Below are 21,235 nucleotides of genomic sequence, written 5' to 3'. Positions count from 1 at the left end.
TAATTGATATACAGGAGAGGGGAAAAAATGGAGTCATATAAAACGTTCAACTAAAATGAGAAGGAAAAGAGGGGAAGACAAAAAAATTCAAAAAGAGGGTGATGAAAACAAATACAGATCCATCTATATCAATCATGTTGAACATCGATTTTCTAAATATACTAATTAATCCAGAAAAATTAACAAAAAGAAGCCACCGCAATGAGAAGCCCGCACACTGCAACAAAGAGTAGCCCCCACTTGCTGCAACTAAAGAAAGCCTGCGTGCAGCAACGAAGACCCAACGCAGCCAAAAATAAATAAATAAAATAAATAAATTTATTAAAAAAATAAGATAGAATGGCCAAAATCCAAAGCCCTGACAACCCCAAATGCTAGGGAGGATGTGGAGCAGAAGGAACTCTCATTCATTGCTGGTGGGAATGTAAAAGGGTACAGCCATTTTGGAAGATAGTTTGGCAATTTATTACAAAACTAAACATACTCTTATGATTCAAAAATCATGTTCCTTGATATTTATCCAAATGAGTTGAAAAATGTATGTTCACACAAAAACCTGCACACAAATGTTTATAGAAGCTTTATTCATAATTGCCAAAACTTGGAAGCAACCAAGGTGGCCTTCAATATGTGAATGGATAAATTATGGTACACCCAAGCAATGGAGTATTCAGCATTAAAAAGTGGGCAATCCAGCCATGAAAAAACATGAAAGAATTTTAAATACATTTCCTGTTGTGAAAGAAGTCAATCTGAAAAGGCTACTGTATGATTCCAAATGCATGACATTCTGTAAAGAGGCAAAGCTATGCCGACAGGAAGATCAGTGGTCTGGAGCTGGGGGGAGAAAGTATTAAATAGGTGGAGCACAGAACATTTTTATAGCACAGTGAAACTATTTTGTATGACACTAAAATGATGAGTATGTCATTATACATTGGTCAAAACCCATAGAGTGTACAACACAAAGAATGAACCCTAATATAAACTATGGGCTTTGGGTGACAATGATGGGTCAATGTAGGTTCAACAACTGTGCCTCTCGGGGGCAGGATGTTGATAGTAGAGGAAATGGGGTGGGGAGGAGGGGTGGTGTTTGAGAATTCTGTACTTTCTGCTCAATTTTTCTGAAAGCTTAAGACTGCTAAAAAAACAAAAATCTATTAACTAAAATAAAACCAAATTACATTCTATATAGCTAGTACTTGAAGCAGCAGTAACAGTCATTTTTTGGTAAACCTCAGTACAGAATCCAGACATTCCCATCTGTACTGAAAGCATCAGGCAACATTGAGGATGGCGAGGACAGAGCATAGCAATCATTGGGATGCAAGTCACTTTAACTGTGGGCTCTCCATCATTTATCTCTTTTTTTTTTCATGATTACTAGTAAGGAGTTTGAATCATAATCAAAGACTTCCCAACAAACAAAAGTCCAGGATTGGTGGCTTCACTGGTGTATGCTAACAAACATTTTTTTATATTGAGGTAAAATTGGTATATAACGTTATGTTACAGGTGTACAACATAGTAATTCGATATTTGTGTACACTACAAAACTGATATAAGTCTAGTTACCATCATTACCATACAATTACCCCCCTTCACACATTTCATCCACACCCCACCCCTTCTCCTCCGCTAACCATTTATTTTGTATTAAGACATGGCCCATCTAAAAGCAATGATGTTGGTATGTCCAAACCAGGTTTCTTCTTCTTCCCCATTGCAATTAATCTTTTCAAAATTTTCTTATTCCTATAAAGCAAGTCAGAAAAAAATTTTGGAAAATGGTTAGAATAAGGTAGACCATTACATACCAGCCCCTTGAAAATGACCAGTAAAATGAGGAATACCCTTCTGGAGTTTGTGAGTAGTTTGCCCCACAACCCTAGGATGGTGGGTAAAAAGATTTTATGTAATAAGCAAAGGAACAACATTGTCCACTTAATATCAGGGCTCCTATTCTCTAAACTACAATTGGTTCTACTTCCTTTATCTTCATACTCTCCCTTTCCTCCTCACAGCTTCTCCCCACATCCTCTCTCTGTTCACACTACTCTTGGTATTCCCATTAAAAATTAAAAAGAAACAGAGGAGGGAAGGAAGGAAGGAAGGAAGGGAAGACACAAACAAGCTCCTTTGATATTACTGCCTCAACTAACTGCTATCTCCTCTAGCTCAGGTAGTAGAGATCATCAATATGACCTGTTCCTAGTTTTTCACATGCTCTGCTCCAACTATCACCTGACCCTCTCAACATACTCTCAAAAAGACCGCCAATGGTGTACCAAACTCACATTCCCAGCAACACTGCATTAACCATAATCTTACACGGCCATCTCACTACCAACTATTTCCTTCTGAAACTCTCAACCCGTTGCTTTTTTTCTCATTTATTTCCCAACCTCTAACTGCACTTTTTCAGTCTTCATTGCTCACCTGCCATCGATAAGCTAATTCTCTTTTAAGGTTCTTCTGCAGTCCCTTCTAATTCTTACATATTCTTATGTTCAGTTTGCATGTTAATGACTCCCAAAGATGTTTCTCTCTAACCCATACTTCTCTGAACACTAGACCCATGTGAAGCATGTCCCATGTATCATTCTTTGCCCTTGAACTGAACTTCTGCCTTTCCTCTAATAAGATGGCATTCTGTTCTCTATACTCCTGCAACTCTTACATTTGTCCCATTCCGCTTCAAATTCTTTACCAAGGTCATAAATTACATCTTTCCAGAATTATTATAGTAATCTCTGACACTCCAATCTAGTCTCTGTCACAAGATTTCAATCTACTTTCTTAAAAAACAAAAAAACCTCAGGACTTCCCTGGTGGTCCAGTGGTTAAGAATCTGCCTTCCAATGTAGGGGATGCAGGATCGATCCCTGGTCTGGGAACTAAGATCCCACATGCCATGGGGCAACAAAGCCCACATGCTCTAGAGCCCGCGTGCCACAACTACTGAGTCCACATGTGCTACAACTACTAAGCCCACACTCCACAGCTAGAAAGAAGCCCACGAGCCTCAACAAAGAGCCCGCACACTGCAATGAAAGATCCTGCATGCCACAGTGAAGAGCCTGTGTGCTGCAACTAAGACTTGATGCAGCCAAATAAATAAATATTTTAAAAATATATAACTATAAAAAAATAAAAATCTAATTTCCCTTCACACCCATCTTGCATCACCTCCATCCAATTCTATCACCAAAAGCTGAATTTTGTGCTCATGAGTTCCACGTCTATATAAAACCTAAAGCACTGCTTATGTGTATGCACAGTGTGTATTTTCTTGAGTGGAGAAGATGTTGTTATCATTATTTTCTCAAAGAAATCTATGTCCCAAAAGTGACTGAGAAACTATGACCCACAGGATAATATGAGACCTTTAATATAGATATAAAACCTTCAATAGTCTACTCCTTCCCTTCCCAGACTTATATGTCAATATAAGCTTCAATCATACTGGCCTATTTGCAATGTAAGCAGGTCATATTCTTCCATGTATTGGTAGGGGCTGTTTCAACTACCAAAATGCCCAAATTTTTACTTTCTAACTGGTAAACTCTTCCTCAGTACATGTAATCCCTTCTGAAGTTTCCCTAAGTCACTGTAATATAGGTCCTTTCCAGATAGTTTCATAGCATCTCTTACTCATTTTCATCTCAACATGCTACATGGGTTTTGTCTTACTAATTTTTGTATCCCCAGCTAAGTATCTGACATACGGTGAGAACCTAATTTTTTCTTTCTTAAAACACATCTCTCTAAAATTGAGGCAGTTAAGGTCTTAACTTGTCAACTACCTTGTTAAGGTTGCTAAGAAGAAGCCACATTTATCTGAGTTCTAATCCACTGCTAAATTTTTTTAAAATTTATTTTATTTATTTTTATTTTTGGCTGCATTGGGTTTCCGTTGCCACGCGTGGGCTTTTCTCTACTTGTGACGAGCGGGGGCTCGCGGTGCATGGCTTCTCATTGCAGTGGCTTCTCTTGTTGCGGAGCACGGGCTATAGGCTCACAGGCTTCAGTAGTTGTGGCTCACGGGCTCCAGAGCACAGGCTCGGTAGTTGTGGCGCACGGGCTTAGTTGCTCCGCGGCATGTGGGATCTTCCTGGACCAGGGCTCGAACCCGTGTCCCCTGCATTGGCAGGTGGATTCCTAACCACGGCGCCACCAGGGAAGCCCCTGCTAAATTATTTTTGCTTTCTATTTTTGCCTGATGTATATGGCAAATTAAGAAAACAGCATGTTTGCCCTCTGCCTTCTCCTACTAAATTTTTCAGAAACCCATCTAGACATCTATTGTTCTGTGTGTCATATTTAGAAAGATACTTAAGGATTACCTCTTAGCACATTCAGGACATAACATATTATCTTCTAGGTCTGGGGATGGGAAAGTGCAGGCAGGTAACATGAAGAGAGAGATCATCCTCCTGGGAGTGTTAGGCACCCAGGTCTGACCTGCATGGAACTGCAGGCGAACCCAACCTTCTGTGTCTGCCAAGAGTGGTCTGCCATGGACCACACACCACCGGACACCTAGGCAAGGAAAAAGAAGCAAACATAAATTGCTACAATCAGGTAACCGTACCCCAATCCAATCCCTCAGTGAGTCACTCTTGAATCAACTGAATGAGAAGCATGGAAAATGTAGACCAAAAGACAGTGTAATCTAACTTCATAAACTACATAGCACAGAGGACAATAACAATTAACTTTTGGAAAACTTGCTTTGTGTCCAGGATTTTGCTAAGTGACTTACATGTATTAATACATTTATTCTTAAGAACATCATTAATATTTACCTTCTATTTACTTTTCTTATTTACAGGTGAAGTAAGTGAAGCTTACAGTGTTAAAATATCATAATTTTCCCAGAACCAAAACAAGGATCTAGGTATTCTGATTCACAGCCAATTTGCCTAACCATTACATTGTACTGCCTCAACTATAGAAAACAGGCAAAAGGATCTTTTTTAAAAGTCTAAGGAACAATCTAATTGGAGAGATGGGATATTTGAGAGACAACAGAGTAGTAAGTCCTATAGATATCAAGTGTCTGAAATTGAGAGAAAGGAGCAATCACTGTAGGCTTAAATATCTATAAAATCTCCCCAGTCAGACTATAAAATAAGAGTAGAGATGACCACGCTCTTGGATTGGAAGAATTAATATTATTTAAATGGCCATACTACACAAAGCAATCTACAGATTTAACGTGATCCCTATCAAATAACCCATGATTTTTCACAGAACTAAAAAAATAATCCTACAGTTTATACTGAACCATAAAAGACCCAGAATTGCCAAAGCAATCCTGAGGAAAAAGAACAAAGTAGGAGGCATAACCCTCCCAGACTTCAGATAACACTCCAAATCTGCAGTAATCAAAACAGCATGAAAAAAAAAGACAAAACAGCATGGTATTGGCACAAAAACAGACATATGGATCAATGGAACAGAATAGAGAGCCCAGAAATAAACACACACACTATGCTCAATTAATCTTTGACAAAGAAGGCAAGAATATACAATATACAATAGAGAAAAGACATATATAATAGAATATACAATATACAATAGAGAAAAGACATCCTCTTCAGCAAATGGTGTTGGAAAAGTTGGACAGCTGCATGTAAATCAATGACGTTAGAACACATACTCACACCATATACAAAAATAAACTCAAAATGGCTTAAAGACTTAAATATAAGACATGATACTATAAGAGAACATAGGCAAAACATTCTCTGACATAAATTGTAGCAGTGTTTTCTTAGGTCAGTTTCCCAAGGCAAAAGAAATAAAAGCAAAAATAAATAAATGGGGCCTAATCAAACTTACAAGCTTTTGTACAGCAAAGAAAACCATAAACAAACAAACAAAAAAACTTATGAACTGGGAGAAAATATCTGTAAATGACAAGACCGCCGAAGGCTTAATTTCTGAAATTTACAAACAGTTCATAACAAAAAGACAAACAACCCAGTCAAATAATGGGCAGAATACCTAAATAGACATTTCTCCAAAGAAGACGTACAGGTGACCAACGGGCACATGAAAAGATGCTCAATACCACTAATTATTAGAGAAATGCAAATCAAAACTACACTGAGGTACCACCTCACGCCATACAGAATGGCCATCATTAAAAAGTCTACAAATAACAAATGCTGGAGAGGATGTGGAGAGAAGGGGGAACCCTCCTACACTGTTGGTGGGAATGTAAATTGGTATAGCCACTATGGAGGACAGTACAGAGTTCCTTAAAAAACTAAAAACAGAGCTACCATGTGATCCAGCAATCCCACTCCTGGGCATATATCTGGAGAAGAACATGGTTCGAAAGAATACATGCACCCCAGTGTTCATTGCAGAGCTGTTTACAATAGTCAAGACATGGAAGCAACCTAAATGTCCACTGACAGATAAAAAAGATGTGGCACATATACACAATGGAGTATTAGCCATAAAAAAGAATGAAACAATGCCATTTGCAGCAACATGGATGTACCTAGAGATTATCATACTAAGTAAGTCATAAATAGAAAGATAAATACCATATGATATCACTTACATGTGGAATCTAAAATATGACACAAATGAACTTATCTACAAAACAGAAACAGACACACAGACATAGAGAACACAGACTTGTGGTTGCCAAGGGCGAGGAGGTGTGAGAGGGATGGATTGGGAGTTTGGGATTAGCAGATGCAAACTATTATACACAGAATGGATGAAAAACAAGGCCTTACTGTATAGCACATGGAACTATATTCAATATCCTGTGATAAACCATAATGGAATAGAATATGAAAAAGAATGTATACGTATATGTATAACTGAGTCACTTTGCTGTACAGTAGGAATTAACACAACATTGTAAATCAACTATACTTCAATAAAATAAATTTTAAAAAATAAATTTTAAAAGAGTAATTTAAAGAATGTGGCTAGGCACACTCCTGGATCCCAGTAGGTGCTTGATAACTGCTGAATGAAGAGGAACTAAAAGGATGAGTAGGGCTTCCCTGGTGGTGCAGTGGTTAAGAATCCACCTGCCAATGCAGGGGACACAGTTCAAGCCCTGGCCCAGGAAGATCCCACATGCCACGGAGCAACTAAGCTCATGCACCACAACTGCTGAGCCTGCGCTCTAGAGCCCACGAGCCACAACTTCTGAGCCTGCGTGCCACAACTACTGAAGCCCGCGCACCTAGAGCCCGTGCTCTGCAGCAGGAGAAGCCACCACCAAAAGGAGAAGCCTGCGCACTGCCACAAAGAGTAGCCCCGGATCTCAGCAACTAGAGAGCGCCTGCCCGCAGCAACGAAGACCTAATGCAGCCAAAAATAAATAAGTTAATTAGTAATAGAAAAAGAGGATCCAGAACACCTCTGGAAATGGGATGGAGAGAGGAAAAGAATTCAAGCCAAAAAAGAGAATGACTTTGTGCTGGTCTGAGGTAGGGTCTGATGGAAATGAAAACAGAAATATCAAAGAGTGGAGCAGGAATTGGAGAAAGATGGGGCTAAGCTATTCTCGAGATTTCTCAAGAGGACAGGGGCCCCAAATATTTTAATTATCATTGCCTACTTTTAGGATACCAAGTTGTATTTCATAAACCTCACAATCATTCTATCAAGTAGAATAGCTGAAATCTTCATTTTATAAATCAGGATACCAGGGTTTATGCTGAGTAACTGGCCAATGTCACATACCTAGGAAGTGGTAAGACGAGGGTTTGAACCATGGTCATTTTAATTAATTCTTCCGATCCAATAGAAAGGGGAAGACCTCAGGCTGTGGCTGACCACATTACCAGATTATGCTTTCTTCCCACCTTGGATCTGTGCTTAGCGATGAGAAAGTGTCCCCACTCAGCCACCTGGCTCAGAGAGCCATTCAGGCAAAACTTGGCTTTGTATCAATCACAAGATAAGCCCTCTATGAACCTAACGTCCCATCTGCAGATATTTTAATAATGCTTTCCCTTTAACTACCATCAGTATTGGACTAATAAAAGTGTGCCTTTTTTCTCTGGCATGGTAACCATTTTTTAAGGTTGATCTTACCGGAAGCTTGCGGCAGAAAGCACTCCACAGAGGTAGGCAGGGGACGTGAATTTACAGCCTTAGGTTGAACAGCTCTTGCAGCAATTCTTGACCATGCTGCCAACATGGCTGCCTGAGCTGAAGTTATCACTTCAACCATGTTAGTCCTTTCCTCATTCTCACTCATCTTCCTTTTCTGAACACTTGCTGTCTTGGTCACCGTCTTGTGTTTCCCTGGACATGACTGCAATCTGGCCTCCCGTGATGATTCAGGAATATACTGCAAATGGAATTCACGATGAGTATGCAGTGAAGCGTCACTGCCCCAAGGACATTTGGGTTGATTTTATCATTCTTCGTACATTGACCTGTGTATGTCAGTGTGGGAAGGGTTTAGGAATATTAGTTCCCTCAGAGCAGTGGTTCTTAACTGAGAGAAACTTTGATTGTCAAAACTGTGTATAGGGGGAGGGAGATCACTGACAGACTGTGGGTAGAATCCATGGATATTTAGGCTACTAAACATCCTAAAATGCACAGGACAAGCCCCAGGACAAAAAGAAATTAATTGGCTGGAAATGTCAATTGTCTTGGTTGAGAAACCTTGCCACCATATAGAGATGGTGAAGAGGAGGAAAAATTCACAATCAGAACTTACATCATGACACTCCTCACTCACCTGATCTTTTTCAGGATAAGCATGTTTCTGGAGTCTCAGATAAACCTCTATTTTCTAAGGAAATTAAGAAGGGAAATAAAAATTAAAACCTGCAGACTTCCCTGGTGGCACAGTGGTTAAGAATCTGCCTGCCAATACAGGGGACATGGGTTCAATCCCTGGTCCGGGAAGGTCCCACATGCCGTGGAGCAACTAATTCCCTGCACCACAACTACTGAGCCTATGCTCTAGAGCCCCAGGCCCACAACTACTGAAGCCCACATGCCACAACTACTAAGCCTGCACACCTAGAGCCCATGCTCCACAACAAGAGAAGCCACCGTAATGAGAAGTCCATGCACCACAACAAAGACCCAAAAATAAATAAATAAATTTAAAATTAATTAATTAATTAAAAATTAATTTAAAAAATTAAAAGCTGGCAGAGCTCCCATACTTATTGCAAGCACCAGAGATTCCTACCAGTGCACTCACCTGACCATCGGTACTCAAATTAAGTTGTTGGCACCATTTCCGCAAAGTGTCCCGACTCACGTTGTTAATTGGAGGCAATATGGTTGGCAAGGGATAAATTGGTTTACTACAACTAGATGTTGGGCAAGCTTTGAACTGTTCATCTGTTTGAGGAGGATGAACTGAGAAAAGAAGAGAACCAAAGTAGTAATAATGTAATATTTGCAAATTCTTTAAAATTTTACGAAGTTCTCACTTATCTCTCATAACCCAATTTGTACATGTACATATCAACTATTTTTCTTCATCTTACAAATAAGGTAATAGATTCAGGAGTTAAAGGACTTGCCCAAGATCACACCACCATTAAAATGGCAGAACTGGGACTCAAATACACATTTTGAAATTCTAAATTCCACTTTTTTTACACTACCTATAGCAACCTGCTTTTTGCAGCCATAAACAACCACCTGGATAGACCATTATATTGGATTGCTCCTCCAAAATGTGTAGATGTTGGACCACAAAATATCTGTCCCTACAGAAACAATTAAAACCACCTCATCCAACAATGGTCCTCCATTCTGTCAACCTGCCTCATTTTTCTCTACAGAGAAAATGTACCTTGTCTCACATCACTTTGCTTAACTTATCACTGTCTACTTTATCTGGAAGCCCTCGTTATTTGCCCCCAAAATAAAATCATTCTGAAAATACTTATTCAATGCCTTCATATGAAGACCTGATACAAAGGGTCATATTAAGAGCCGCTAGATATTTGATCAACAATTGCTCACCAAGCAAAAGACTAGATGCTTTTCAAAATGATTTAGTCTCCCAAATACCATCTGATCTTATATGTGGAATCTAAAAAGGCTGAACTCAGGAACGGAGAGTAGATTTGTGGTTGCCAGGAATTGGGAGTAGGGGAAATGGGAAGATATTGATCAAAGGGTACAAATTTTCAGTTATGAGTAAGTTCTAGGGATCTAATGTATAGCATGGTGACTACAGTTAATCGTATAATGTATGCTTAAAAATTGAGAAGACAGTAAATCTTAAAATGTTCTCACCACAGTGGGGGAAAAGTTAACTAAGTGAGGTGATGGATGTGTTAATTAGCCTTATTTTGGTAATCATTTTGCAATATATATGTGCGTCAATCATCACCCTGTACACCTTAAAATTACACCATGTTTTATGTGTCAGTTATATCTCAAAAAAGCTCGAAATAAAAGAAAATGAAAAAAGCTCGGAATGATTTGGTTTTCATAAGAAGTATGTAAAAATGGAAAGAAGATTGAACTTCATGGGTTGGGAATTTGAGCTCACATCTAGCTGCCCCATGAGGTCATGCTCTGTCCAAAGCACTCCACATGCCTAGTTTTTTGGGTTTTTGTTTGTTTTTTTTTTTTTTTTTTTTTTTGCGGTACGCGGGCTTCTCACTGTTGCGGCCTCTCCCGTTGCGGAGCACAGGCCCCGAACGCGCAGGCTCAGTGGCCATGGCTCACGGGCCCAGCCGCTCTGCGGCATGTGGGATCTTCCCGGACCAGGGCACGAATCTGTGTCCCCTGCATCGGCAGGCGGACTCTCAACCACTGCGCCACCAGGGAAGCCCACATGCCTAGTTTTTGTGTCTTTTTAAAAGCAAGACAGTAATGGTGCTTAGCAAATGAGCAGTATGAGAGTTTGAGAAATCTCCTACCACAGATAATCAAGGTGAGATTTAAGCTGGGTGTTGCATAGTTAAAGGACAGGGGAAGAAGAATCTTCCAGAGCTGGAGGAGCAGCAAACTGAGCTCACCCTGTTGTTCTCATACCTTGGTTATCTGGACTCAGTGACTCCACTTTGACTTCTGAAGTTGAAGAAACACTTGGTTCCGTTAGATGGTCTTCAACAATTTCCTCATTAACTGGAATCAATGTAAGAACCATATTTTCTTCACCTAAGACCTCTTCAAAGAAATTCTGGAAAAGCAAGGCTCAATCACTGATTCTCATTTAATGCTGTACAACTAAAATGTTTACTTTCATGGCACAACTAATGAATATGAGAAGCCAATAGCTGGATGGAAAGACTGAGATTCCCTGAATTTGGTATTGATTCATAGTCCCTTTATTAGATGGGAAAAACAATGAGGAAATGGGCAAAAGCAGATTTACATGTGGATGATAAGAGGAAATTAAAGCATAGATCTTGGGTTTGGGGAAACCATTTCCTTCATGGCCTTCCTCTCCATCAGTTAAAACACCAAATACTTTCATTTTATCTCCTAAATCTGTGTAGAAGGTGTTTCTGCCTTTTCATCTTCTGTTGTGTGATTCACGTTATCATCACTGGCAGGATCAGTAATCTCCTGTGATTCCAATCCATTCTGGCTCCTTTCTGCAGACTGCTCTCCTGCTTGTTCAAAATACTTCAGTTAAAAGACAAAACTCCCTGGTGTAGCCTGTAAGTTCTTGAACAGCCGGGCCCCCTGCCTGCCTTTCCAGCTTAAGAGCCCTGAGCTTTCTGAGCTTCAGCCATACCAACCTTGTTTCAGCCCCACGACCGGAGGGGAGCAAAGGTATCTGTCTTACCCTCCATTGCTGTCGCAGGGCTTACACAGTGCCCAGCACAGAGTGGACACTCAGTGTTCTTTTAACAATTTCATGAATGAAAGATAAAGTGGATAGGTAGGAAGGAACTGATATTTACTGGTTTTGTACAGTCCTCATGCACTGTGCCAGGAGCTTTTTGTATTTCTCATTTAATCCTATAACATACTTGTAGTAATTTATTAGTTTTCATATTTTAGAAATTAGGCAACTGAGGCTCAGAAATTAAATGACCGATAACATAGAGTCACGTATGCTTAAGTTTCTAGCTTTTCCTCTCCAATCCAAGGGTGAATAAACTCCATTCCAGCTCAATTGCAATATTCTTTTCTCTGAACAGCTAAGTGTATCCGATGCGGCCAGGCCAGTCCCCGTCCCCCCACTCCCCGCCCGCCCGTCCCTCCGCAGCCGGTTTAAATCTCTTCAAAGACTTCCCCTTGCTCTGCACTTTAGCTAGCAAAAAGGATTTTGCCTTTGTACACCACTTTTTCAAAGCACTCCAGGAAACATTTCACTGGTCAGCTTAAAAAAAAAAAAGGACATTATATTGGGAGAGTATCACTCCACTCAAGAGGTAAGCAGCTATATGACTTGCCCATAATCATATACTTCATATTGGCCAATTCAGTTCTCTAGCCCGGTATAGTGGCCCCTGCAAATACCTATGAAACCTACTCAATTTATATTTTCCTCTAGTCCAGGACTACCCAGACCTAGTCAGGAAACCCTTTGGTACCAAGGACATTGGGAGTAGGTTTGCTTCTTACTCCTGGGGGAAAGAAACCTACTAGTCACGTCACTTTCTGACCTTATCCACGTTACCCTTTTCACTTTCTTTTTACGGCAGCTCTCCATTTCTTTACCGTTTTATCTTGCCCAGCTACAACATGTCTTTCTACAAAATAAATATCTTACTTTGAACTAGGAACAGAAATATTTAGTTTCTCCTTTTTTACTTTCACCCAAGTTGTATACCGCAATCACATGAAAGAAAAGTAATAATTCGCTTGCAAAGGGAGGATTCTCAGATAGAGATGTCTTACATCCAGAAAGACGGAAATATAAGTGAGCTCTAGAAAGGCTTTAAAAAGTGAATCTGTGGGAAAATAAATGAAATTCAAACCAAACTTACCTTCTCACAATTTGGGTGTGCCATTCCAAGGAACTCTCAGAGAAAGGCAGAGCCGGCAATGTTAAGGATATCTGCAATTTAATCCTCTTAACCTGAGGTTTCTAGTCCAATTTCTCCTTTTATAAGCAAATGTCTCCTACTTCCTGTTTTCCAGAAGAGCTCTCTTCCTTCCTCCTCTTTGTCCCCCTCCCTTGTTATCTGACAGTGTGATAATTTCATCAGTTTTATACCCAGGCTTGTCTATTAGGCAAGAGTTAAGTTATTGGGTAATTAATATCACTCCTGATTTTTAAAAAAATTTTTGGGTTTTATTCCTTTAAGGTGAGACTTAGGTGAAACTTGAAAATGACAAACACTTGTTGACAAGTTACAAACAAATAAACAATCTTTGTAAACAATATTGGTGATGGATTGAATGATGCTTTGTGGAGGGAATAGAAGTTCAAAGGTATTTTATAACTGATTTATGCCCATGGGTGTTTCACTCACTGGGAGATTAGATTTAGATTGTAGGGACTGGATAACATGATCTCTTCTGGATCTAGATCTAAACACAGGTTTTAAGCCTGCAATAATGGCGAGCTGAGTCGAAGGGAAAGGTTTGGCTATTCAGAATAAGAACAGCAGAAGCCATAATGCTAAGGCAAGTGATGTACTAATGAATGCAGGAGAAGGAACTGCAAAAACTTGGGAATTGCTGGAGGATAATGTTGGGGGCAGGATGTGATGAGACAGGAGGTAGGAAAAGTCACAGATGTTTTTATAGGTCACTCTAAAGGAGCCAGAGTTTCTAAAGGAAAATATATTCACAAACAGTATGGCAACTCTGACATTCGCTGGTCTCACGATGGGCTTTCTCTTCCCCTAGGTAAATGGTCTGGTCCATCAGTCTCAGGACCCAGGGAGCCGAGATCAGTTTAACTTAAATATTATATTATATTCAAAGTGCAAGGGCTCTGCCTCAGTTTGCTGAAGAACTGGTTGGAAAATTAAACTATGAGACTCTACCCCAGACCTTCAGAATCAGATCCTTAAGGGCAGGACCGAGAAATCTGTGCTTCAACCAGCCCTCAGGGTTGTTCTTATGCACCTAAAAGTCTGTAAACATTGGCTAGATCAGGGTGTGACCAAATGGTTTTGGATTAGGCAGATAATGCTTGGAATCCTGGCTCCTCCCTTCCAAGATGGAAACTGAATTGGCCCATAGAGATTCAGCCAAGAAAACACTCCATCTCCCCACTTGGGTGTGGCCCCTACTTACAGGCTTTTTCTGGATGATTTAGAAGGGAGTTGACCTGGTAACCTGAACAGTTTGATTCCAGTGCCTTAGGTTAGGATGGGACTTCAAGTGGGAAGACCATTCATTACCATATTTCTTTTCTTAGCATTTATTACAATATAATTATCTTATTTATTTTCTTGGGTTTTCCCCTCTGTTTTTTTAAAATATTATATTATGGGAAAGTTCAAACATATAAAAGCAGACAGTTCACAGTGTATACCTATATCAAATCATCACAATGTACACTTTAAACATCTTAGAATTTTATTTGTCAATTATATCTCAATAAAGCTGAAAAAAAAGAATAAAAGAAGACAGTAATATCACCAGCCCTCATGGATCCATCATCCAGCTTTGAACAACTATTGACTCCCAGCCAATCTGTTTTCATCTAAACCACCACCTATTCCCCCTCTCTTGGGTTATTTTAAAAGAAATACCAGACTTCATAGTTTTCATTCATAAATTCGGTGGAAAAAAAGACTTTTTCCAACTATAGCTACAATATCTTTTTCATATCTAAAAATAATTTAAAATAATTTTTTAATATTATTGCACTATTCAGCCTGTTTAAACATCCAGCAGTATTTAAATACGCAATTATCTCATACTCTCATTTTCTTGTTTTAACAATCTGTTGGAATCAGGATCCAGATAAGGGCTACACACCGTGATTAGGTATGTGCCTTAATATAAAATAGATAAGGACCTACCGTATAGCACAGGGCATGTTTCTCAAAACTCTGTAATGACCTATATGGGAAAAGAATCTAAAAAACAGTGGATATGGGAATTCCCTGGCAGTCCCGTGGTTAGGACTCTGCACTTCCACTGCAGGGGACACGAGTTCAATTCCTGGTAGTGGAACTAAGATCCCGAAAGCTGCGCAGCGTGGCCAAAAACACAAAACAAAAAAGAGTGGATATATATATGTATAACTGATTCACTTTGCTGTAGAACAGAAACTAAGACAACATTTTAAATCGACTATACTCCAATAAAAAAATTTTTTAAAAAAGGATATGTGCCTTAAATTTTCTTTTCTTTTTTCTTCTTTTTTTTTTTTTGGCCACGCTGCACGTGGTATATTAGTTCCCTGAGCAGACCAGGGATCCAACCCCGGGCCCTAGTCAGGGAGAGCACGGAGTCCTAATCACTGGACCGCCCGGGAATTCCCACCTTAAATTTTCTTTAATCTGTAAATTCTCCCTCCATCTTTTATTTTCCTCACAAATTTTGTTTTTGTTCTTATTATTGCTTAAAGAATTGTGTGAATTTCCTGTAGTTTTATACCTAGGTTTTGCTAATTTCATTTGTACTTCCACTTTAAGCTAGTCTTCTATCCTCTGCATTTATTGTAAATGAGCTTGATCAGGCTTCCCTGGTGGCGCAGTGGTTGAGACTCCGCCTGTCAATACAGGGGACACGGGTTCGTGCCCTGGTCTGGGAAGATCCCACATGCCGCAGAGCGGCTGGGCCCGTGAGCCATGGCCCGCTGAGCCTGCGCTTCCGGAGCCTGTGCCCCACAGCGGGAGAGGCCACAACACTGAGAGGCCCGCGTACCGCAAAAAAAAAAAAAAAAAAAAAAACACTCTTTCCCTTTCTCTTCACTCATTTGACTCCGCATTCTTTAAACTTATTTTTTTAACTTATTTTTAATTCAAGTATATCTGACATATAACATTGTGTAAATTTAAGGTGTACATGTTAATTTGATACATCTGTATATTGTAATACTGTTGCCATTGTAGCTATAATTAGCATTCTATCCTGTTCTTTAAGTGTAAATGCCAGTTTCCTGTAGTGACCCTAAAAGAGTTTACTCCTGTTATTCTCTTATTCCTTTTCTTCATAGAATTTCTTTAAATCTGTATATATTTGAAATTTTGATTGTTTAACTTCATCTCCCCAGTTAGACAGCAGGCTCCAGAGAGCAATGGTCTAACCTAGAGCATTGCACTGTATCTGGCTCAGAACAGAGGCTCAATCAATGCTGGTTATTCATCCTGCATCAGCCTCTATTCCCTGCCCCCCACACCATGCCACCAACTCCCTTTTGAGTAGATGGTCCTCTCTGTGCTGCTGCTCTAATGGATATGCTGTAAATGCTGATAACGGACTGACCTGACTCTCTCCTGTCAGACTGTGACATTGTGAAGTTCTCAGACTCACCTTTATTCTCCCCATGCTCAGCTCAGTGCCTGGTTTAGAGAAGGCTCTTAATTAGGCACAACAAAGGACTCAAATCATATTACACCAATTTCAGTTTAGGGCTCAGTATATACCTCAAAGCTGAAAAGCAGCCACTAAATGGATGTTAAGCTATAGAAAATAAACTAGACTGTAGGGTAGAGATTTTAAAAAGAAAAAAAAATTGTTTATGTATACTTGGATTCTAATATTATTCCAATAATAGAGAATGGTTCTGAAATAAAAATGCATTACCTATTTCAAATATATTTTATTTACCATATTGTAAGTTAAATATTTAAATACATTGTATTTTTTTGTTTAGATAAATGTTTTTCAAAATTTTTCTTTTTTTTTTTTTAAATCAAAGGAACATGCTCTGTAATAGTAAATGTTCATGGAGCACCAATATGTAACAGATAAAAGTGGAGCAACTCTGGTTGAAAAATAAAAAACCATAAGACATCCCCACAGAACCCTCAGGTGCTGAGAAACAGTTTGGAAACTATGGTTCGGTATCACTCTCATGTGGAAGGGACAGCTACTGAGTTCTTCAGTTTTCTGAGGAGGAAGATAAAAGATGCACTCTGAAAGATGTTCCCAACTTTGCCACATCCTTCATTTCAAGAAATTCCCACTTCCAAGCACTACTGAAAATTCATTTCTACTTTAGAGCGGTAGTTACAGATCTTTGTCTTCTGATCGAGAATAAATGAGCATTTTTGCTTTTTTTTTTTTCTGAAAAAAATATCTCTTCTCTATCATGAAGCAACAGTCACAATTAGGAGAATCTTAAATTCAGAATCCAGACAAGTAAGGTCTATCCTCTGTTCTGTATGACTCAGAAGATGTGGTTAGGACAGAGCACGGCAGTCAGGGGAGATGAGGTGGGAAGGACAATTTTGTTGTTGTTGTTGTTTTGCGGTACATGGGCCTCTCACTGCTGTGGCCTCTCCCGTTGTGGAGCACAGGCTCCGGACGCGCAAGCTCAACGGCCATGGCTCACGGGCCCATCCGCTCCGCGGCATGTGGGATCTTCCCGGACCGGGGCACGAACCCGTGTCCCCTGCATCGGCAAGCGGACTCTCAACCACTGCGCCACCAGGGAAGCCCAGTTCAACTTTTTGAACATAACTTTTTATTCTGTCTAGTTCCTTTCCTTTCTGGTCTAATAGTTTTTCTGTCTCCTTTTCCCCACCTAACTCCTAAAACACTGATGTCCCATGAGGTTGCATTTCTCTATTCTTGATCATGCTTCATGCTTTTCTAGAGCAGCTTCATCCATTTTTCCAATTTCAACCTCCACCTACATGCTGATGACTCTCATATATGTATTTCTAGCCCAATCTTTTTGCCTGCCTTACTGACCCAAGTTTTGGCATATCGGGCTATGCACTTCAAACTTAGTAAGAAGTAAACTCAGTGACATCCTTACCAACGTTCACCTCCTTTGGTATTTCTTCTTGAGATGTGTTATCATCCACCCAGTCATCTAAAGGCAGAAACGTAACAACTGCTTAAAACACCCCTTCTCCTTAAACTCCAATAGGTCAAAGTCCTGTGGAGTCAAACATGTACACATCTTGCTTGATTTTGCCTCTCCTATAATTCTACTGCCATTGCCTTATTTCTTGTCTAAAGCATCTCTAACCCGTTATTGAAATCTCTCACTGATCATATTACCTCCCAGCCAACCTATCCTGTCTTTTTTTAATTGAAGTATAGTTGATTTACAATGTTGTGTTAGTTTCAGGTGTACAGCAAAATGATTCAGTTTTATACACACACACACACACACACACACACACATTCTTTTTCAGATTCAACCCATTCTGTGTGTTTTGTTTGTTTGTTTGTTTGTTTTGTCTCCATCAGGTCTTAGTCGCAGCCCGTGGGCTCTTCCTTGCGGCGGCATGAGGGCTTCAGAGTGCGCAGGCTTAGTTGCCCCGTGACATGTGGGATCTTAGTTTCGTGACTGAGGATCTAACCCGTGTCCCCTGCATTGGAGGGCAGATCAGGGAAATCCTTAACCCATTCTTTTTTCTTAATTTATTTATTTTTAATTTTATTTAGTTATTTTTTTGGGTTGTGTTGGGTCTTTGTTGCTGCACGTGGGCTTTCTCTAGTTGCAGAGAGTGGGGGCTACTCTTCGTTGCAGTGCACGGGCTTCTCATTGCAGTGGCTTTTCTTGTTGTGGAGCACGGGCTCTAGGCGAGGGGGCTTCAGTAGTTGTGGCACACAGGCTTAGTTGCTTTGCAGCATGCGGGATGTTCTTGGACCAGGGATTGAACCCATGTCCCCTGCATTGGCAGGTGGATTCTTAACCACTGCGCCACGAAGGAAGTCTCCCAACCCATTCTCTATGATGCTTGATGTATGTTACCTCAAGTTGAGTTTCATAAATAGGGAATTTAGTGTCTGTGCTGTGCGCACCAGGGTGAGATAGGAAGCAGTTTTATTTATTTATTTTTAATGAAATTACTCTATTTATTTATTTACTGGCCGCACTGCGCAGCATGCAGGGTCTTATTTCTCCAACCAGGGATCGAACCTGCTCCCCTTGCAGTGGAAATGCAGAGTCTTAACCACTGGACCACCAGAGAAGTCACAGGAAGTAGTTTTAGAGGTTTAGAATTGGCGTCCCCACTGTGATAGCTCTTATCCCACAGGCCAAGGATCCAATGTGGTGGTTACTTCATCTGTCAAGTATATCAATTCCAATTATACATTCAGAGACTGAGAAAATGATCCCTGGGTGTCTTCATAAAAACAGTGGGCCTACCGGAGCTAGACTTTAGCCAGGACTCAGCTATTATGGGGCTGATTTAAGCCCCCAACCTAACAAAAAGGGGGTCATGATGATAATTTGGGTATCAAAGTCAATTCAGATCCTGTGTCCAAGAGTCTTTAAAATGTTTCATTTCTCTTTTCCAGTGTACAGTCAAATCGTTAAATGCCTATATAGCCCTTTGGAGAAAGACGGGGGAATAATTATAAGAAATACTTGTTATGGGGGCTTCCCTGGTGGTGCAGTGGTTGAGAGTCCGCCTGCCAATGCAGGGGACACGGGTTCGTGTCCCGGCCTGGGAGGATCCCACATGCCGCAGAGCGGCTGGGCCCGTGAGCCATGGCTGCTGAGCCTTCGCGTCCGGAGCCTGTGCTCCGCAACGGGAGAGGCCACAACAGTGAGAGGCCCGCGTACCGCAAAAAAACAAAACAAAAGCAAACAAACAAACAAACAAAAACTTGTTATGGTGGTTACAGGGTCCTTCTTCACAGGAAGCCGCCATCTCACCTCCTAGTGGGTTCTGGATCTGAAAATCAGCTGAGGTCTGGGAGCTAAGCAAGAGATGGTGACTTTTTACTAGAATGACTGCCCTCAGCCTCCTGCTCCTCTATCCTTGACTTTGATTGTAGCTGTTAAGAAGCATCCTTTTTCATAATAGATACATGTATTAAATCATTATGTTGTACCCCTCAAACTTGTACAATGTTATATGTCAATTATCTCAATAAAACTGGAAAAATTTTAAATACAAGTAATTGTTTACTTCCACATTAAAAAAAAAAAGAAGCAGCATTCTTGTTGGCTGCCCATCTACTTTGCCCCTAGCTGTCATGCACTACTAACCATCTCCACAGCCTCCTGTGAATCAAACCCCCTTGGCTGCCCTCCAACCCTCCTGGTAACTGCAGCCTCCTGGTTTCTGCTGGTTAAGAGCACCATATGACTCATTTACTTCAGGGACCATAATCCCCAGAATGACATTAACAAGCCCAACTCTGTGACTGCCTCACCTACCATCAGCCTTGTCTCAGCAATACTGGTGCTCCCTTCTCCGGCATGTTCCTGCTGGCCTTGGTGAATGCTGGGTCCTCCTGAGGAACATTCTCTGGTAGGCGTCTGGCCTCACATAACTTGTCCATCCCTGCAGGTTCACTTTCCTCAGCTTCTTTATTCCCTCCTCTACCCTCTGCCAGGGCAGCTTGGGCATTTATACTTTGCTCAGTGTTGGCTGTCACTTGCCCTAGGCCTCTAAGAATCATCCTAGCAGTGAATTTGTCCCATCTCCTGGGATCCTTGCTAGGATAGTGAATCCCGTGCAAAGAGAAAATATGCCTCCAAGACAATATATTCTTTCTTATCTAATGTTGTATTCCAGTCCTTTTGGTCAGTTGCTTTTAAAACCTAACACAAGAATTATTTCCCTAGCTCCTGCCAGAACATACTGGCTAATGTCTCCGGATCCTCTGGTGGATATTCTCTGTCCTCCCTTGCCAGGCTCATCACTTTCTCAGCTGGGTTATGCTGGAATGTAATTCTCAGTTATTGGCCTAGTAGCTGGGAGAGGAGTTTGGAGGAACTTTTGAGGGGAGTACCTGTCACTCTTACCTTTCGGGGGAGAGGCCTGGGCAGCATCCTCCAGCATACAGGTGGTGTTAGTTCTTACTGGGGAACCACGGACCAGCTCTGTAAAGTCTGAGAATTCACAGGGCTCTACAGAGCCGACACTCTCACAGGCACCCACTCCCATACCCCCACCTGATGTTTCAGGGTCCAAGATGTTCCCAATCAGGTTGCTGACTTTAGCATAATAGAGCTGCCTCGGCTCAAATTTTAAGTCTCTGTAGCTCTGCGACTTCATCTATTAGAGCTTCTGTTTGCTGTGTCCATTCATCTAACATCAGGAGATGTGGGCCTCTGTAAATGACTAGGGGCTGTTTGGCTCTCACATCTCATACTTCATCTTCCGATGCTTGTTAATGGCCTTCAGTTTCTCATTATCCTATTGATGGACATTAATATGACTTACAAGTAACCAGCCAACTCCACTAACTT

At 40.7% G+C, this 21,235-nt stretch overlaps 1 protein-coding gene across 1 annotated transcript; it reads right to left on the bottom strand.

Moving 5' to 3' along the window:
• Nucleotides 1-1,649: 1,649 nt before the first annotated feature.
• On the bottom strand, nt 1,650-21,041 carry DPPA2 (developmental pluripotency associated 2). The gene is made up of 9 exons (XM_033432240.1): nt 20,789-21,041; nt 17,831-17,887; nt 16,378-16,406; nt 11,014-11,161; nt 9,215-9,375; nt 8,741-8,794; nt 8,083-8,341; nt 4,350-4,545; nt 1,650-1,758 (listed from the first exon to the last, which is right to left on the bottom strand). Exons 1-9 carry the CDS (start codon nt 21,039-21,041, stop codon nt 1,650-1,652), a joined length of 1,266 nt encoding a protein of 421 aa, XP_033288131.1.
• Nucleotides 21,042-21,235: the final 194 nt, after the last annotated feature.

This window comes from Orcinus orca, chromosome 5, assembly GCF_937001465.1.
Source record: "Orcinus orca chromosome 5, mOrcOrc1.1, whole genome shotgun sequence".
Taxonomy (NCBI): domain Eukaryota; kingdom Metazoa; phylum Chordata; class Mammalia; order Artiodactyla; family Delphinidae; genus Orcinus; species Orcinus orca.
Note: the sequence above shows the minus strand (reverse complement) of the source record. Positions and strands in the feature narration are given on the sequence as shown.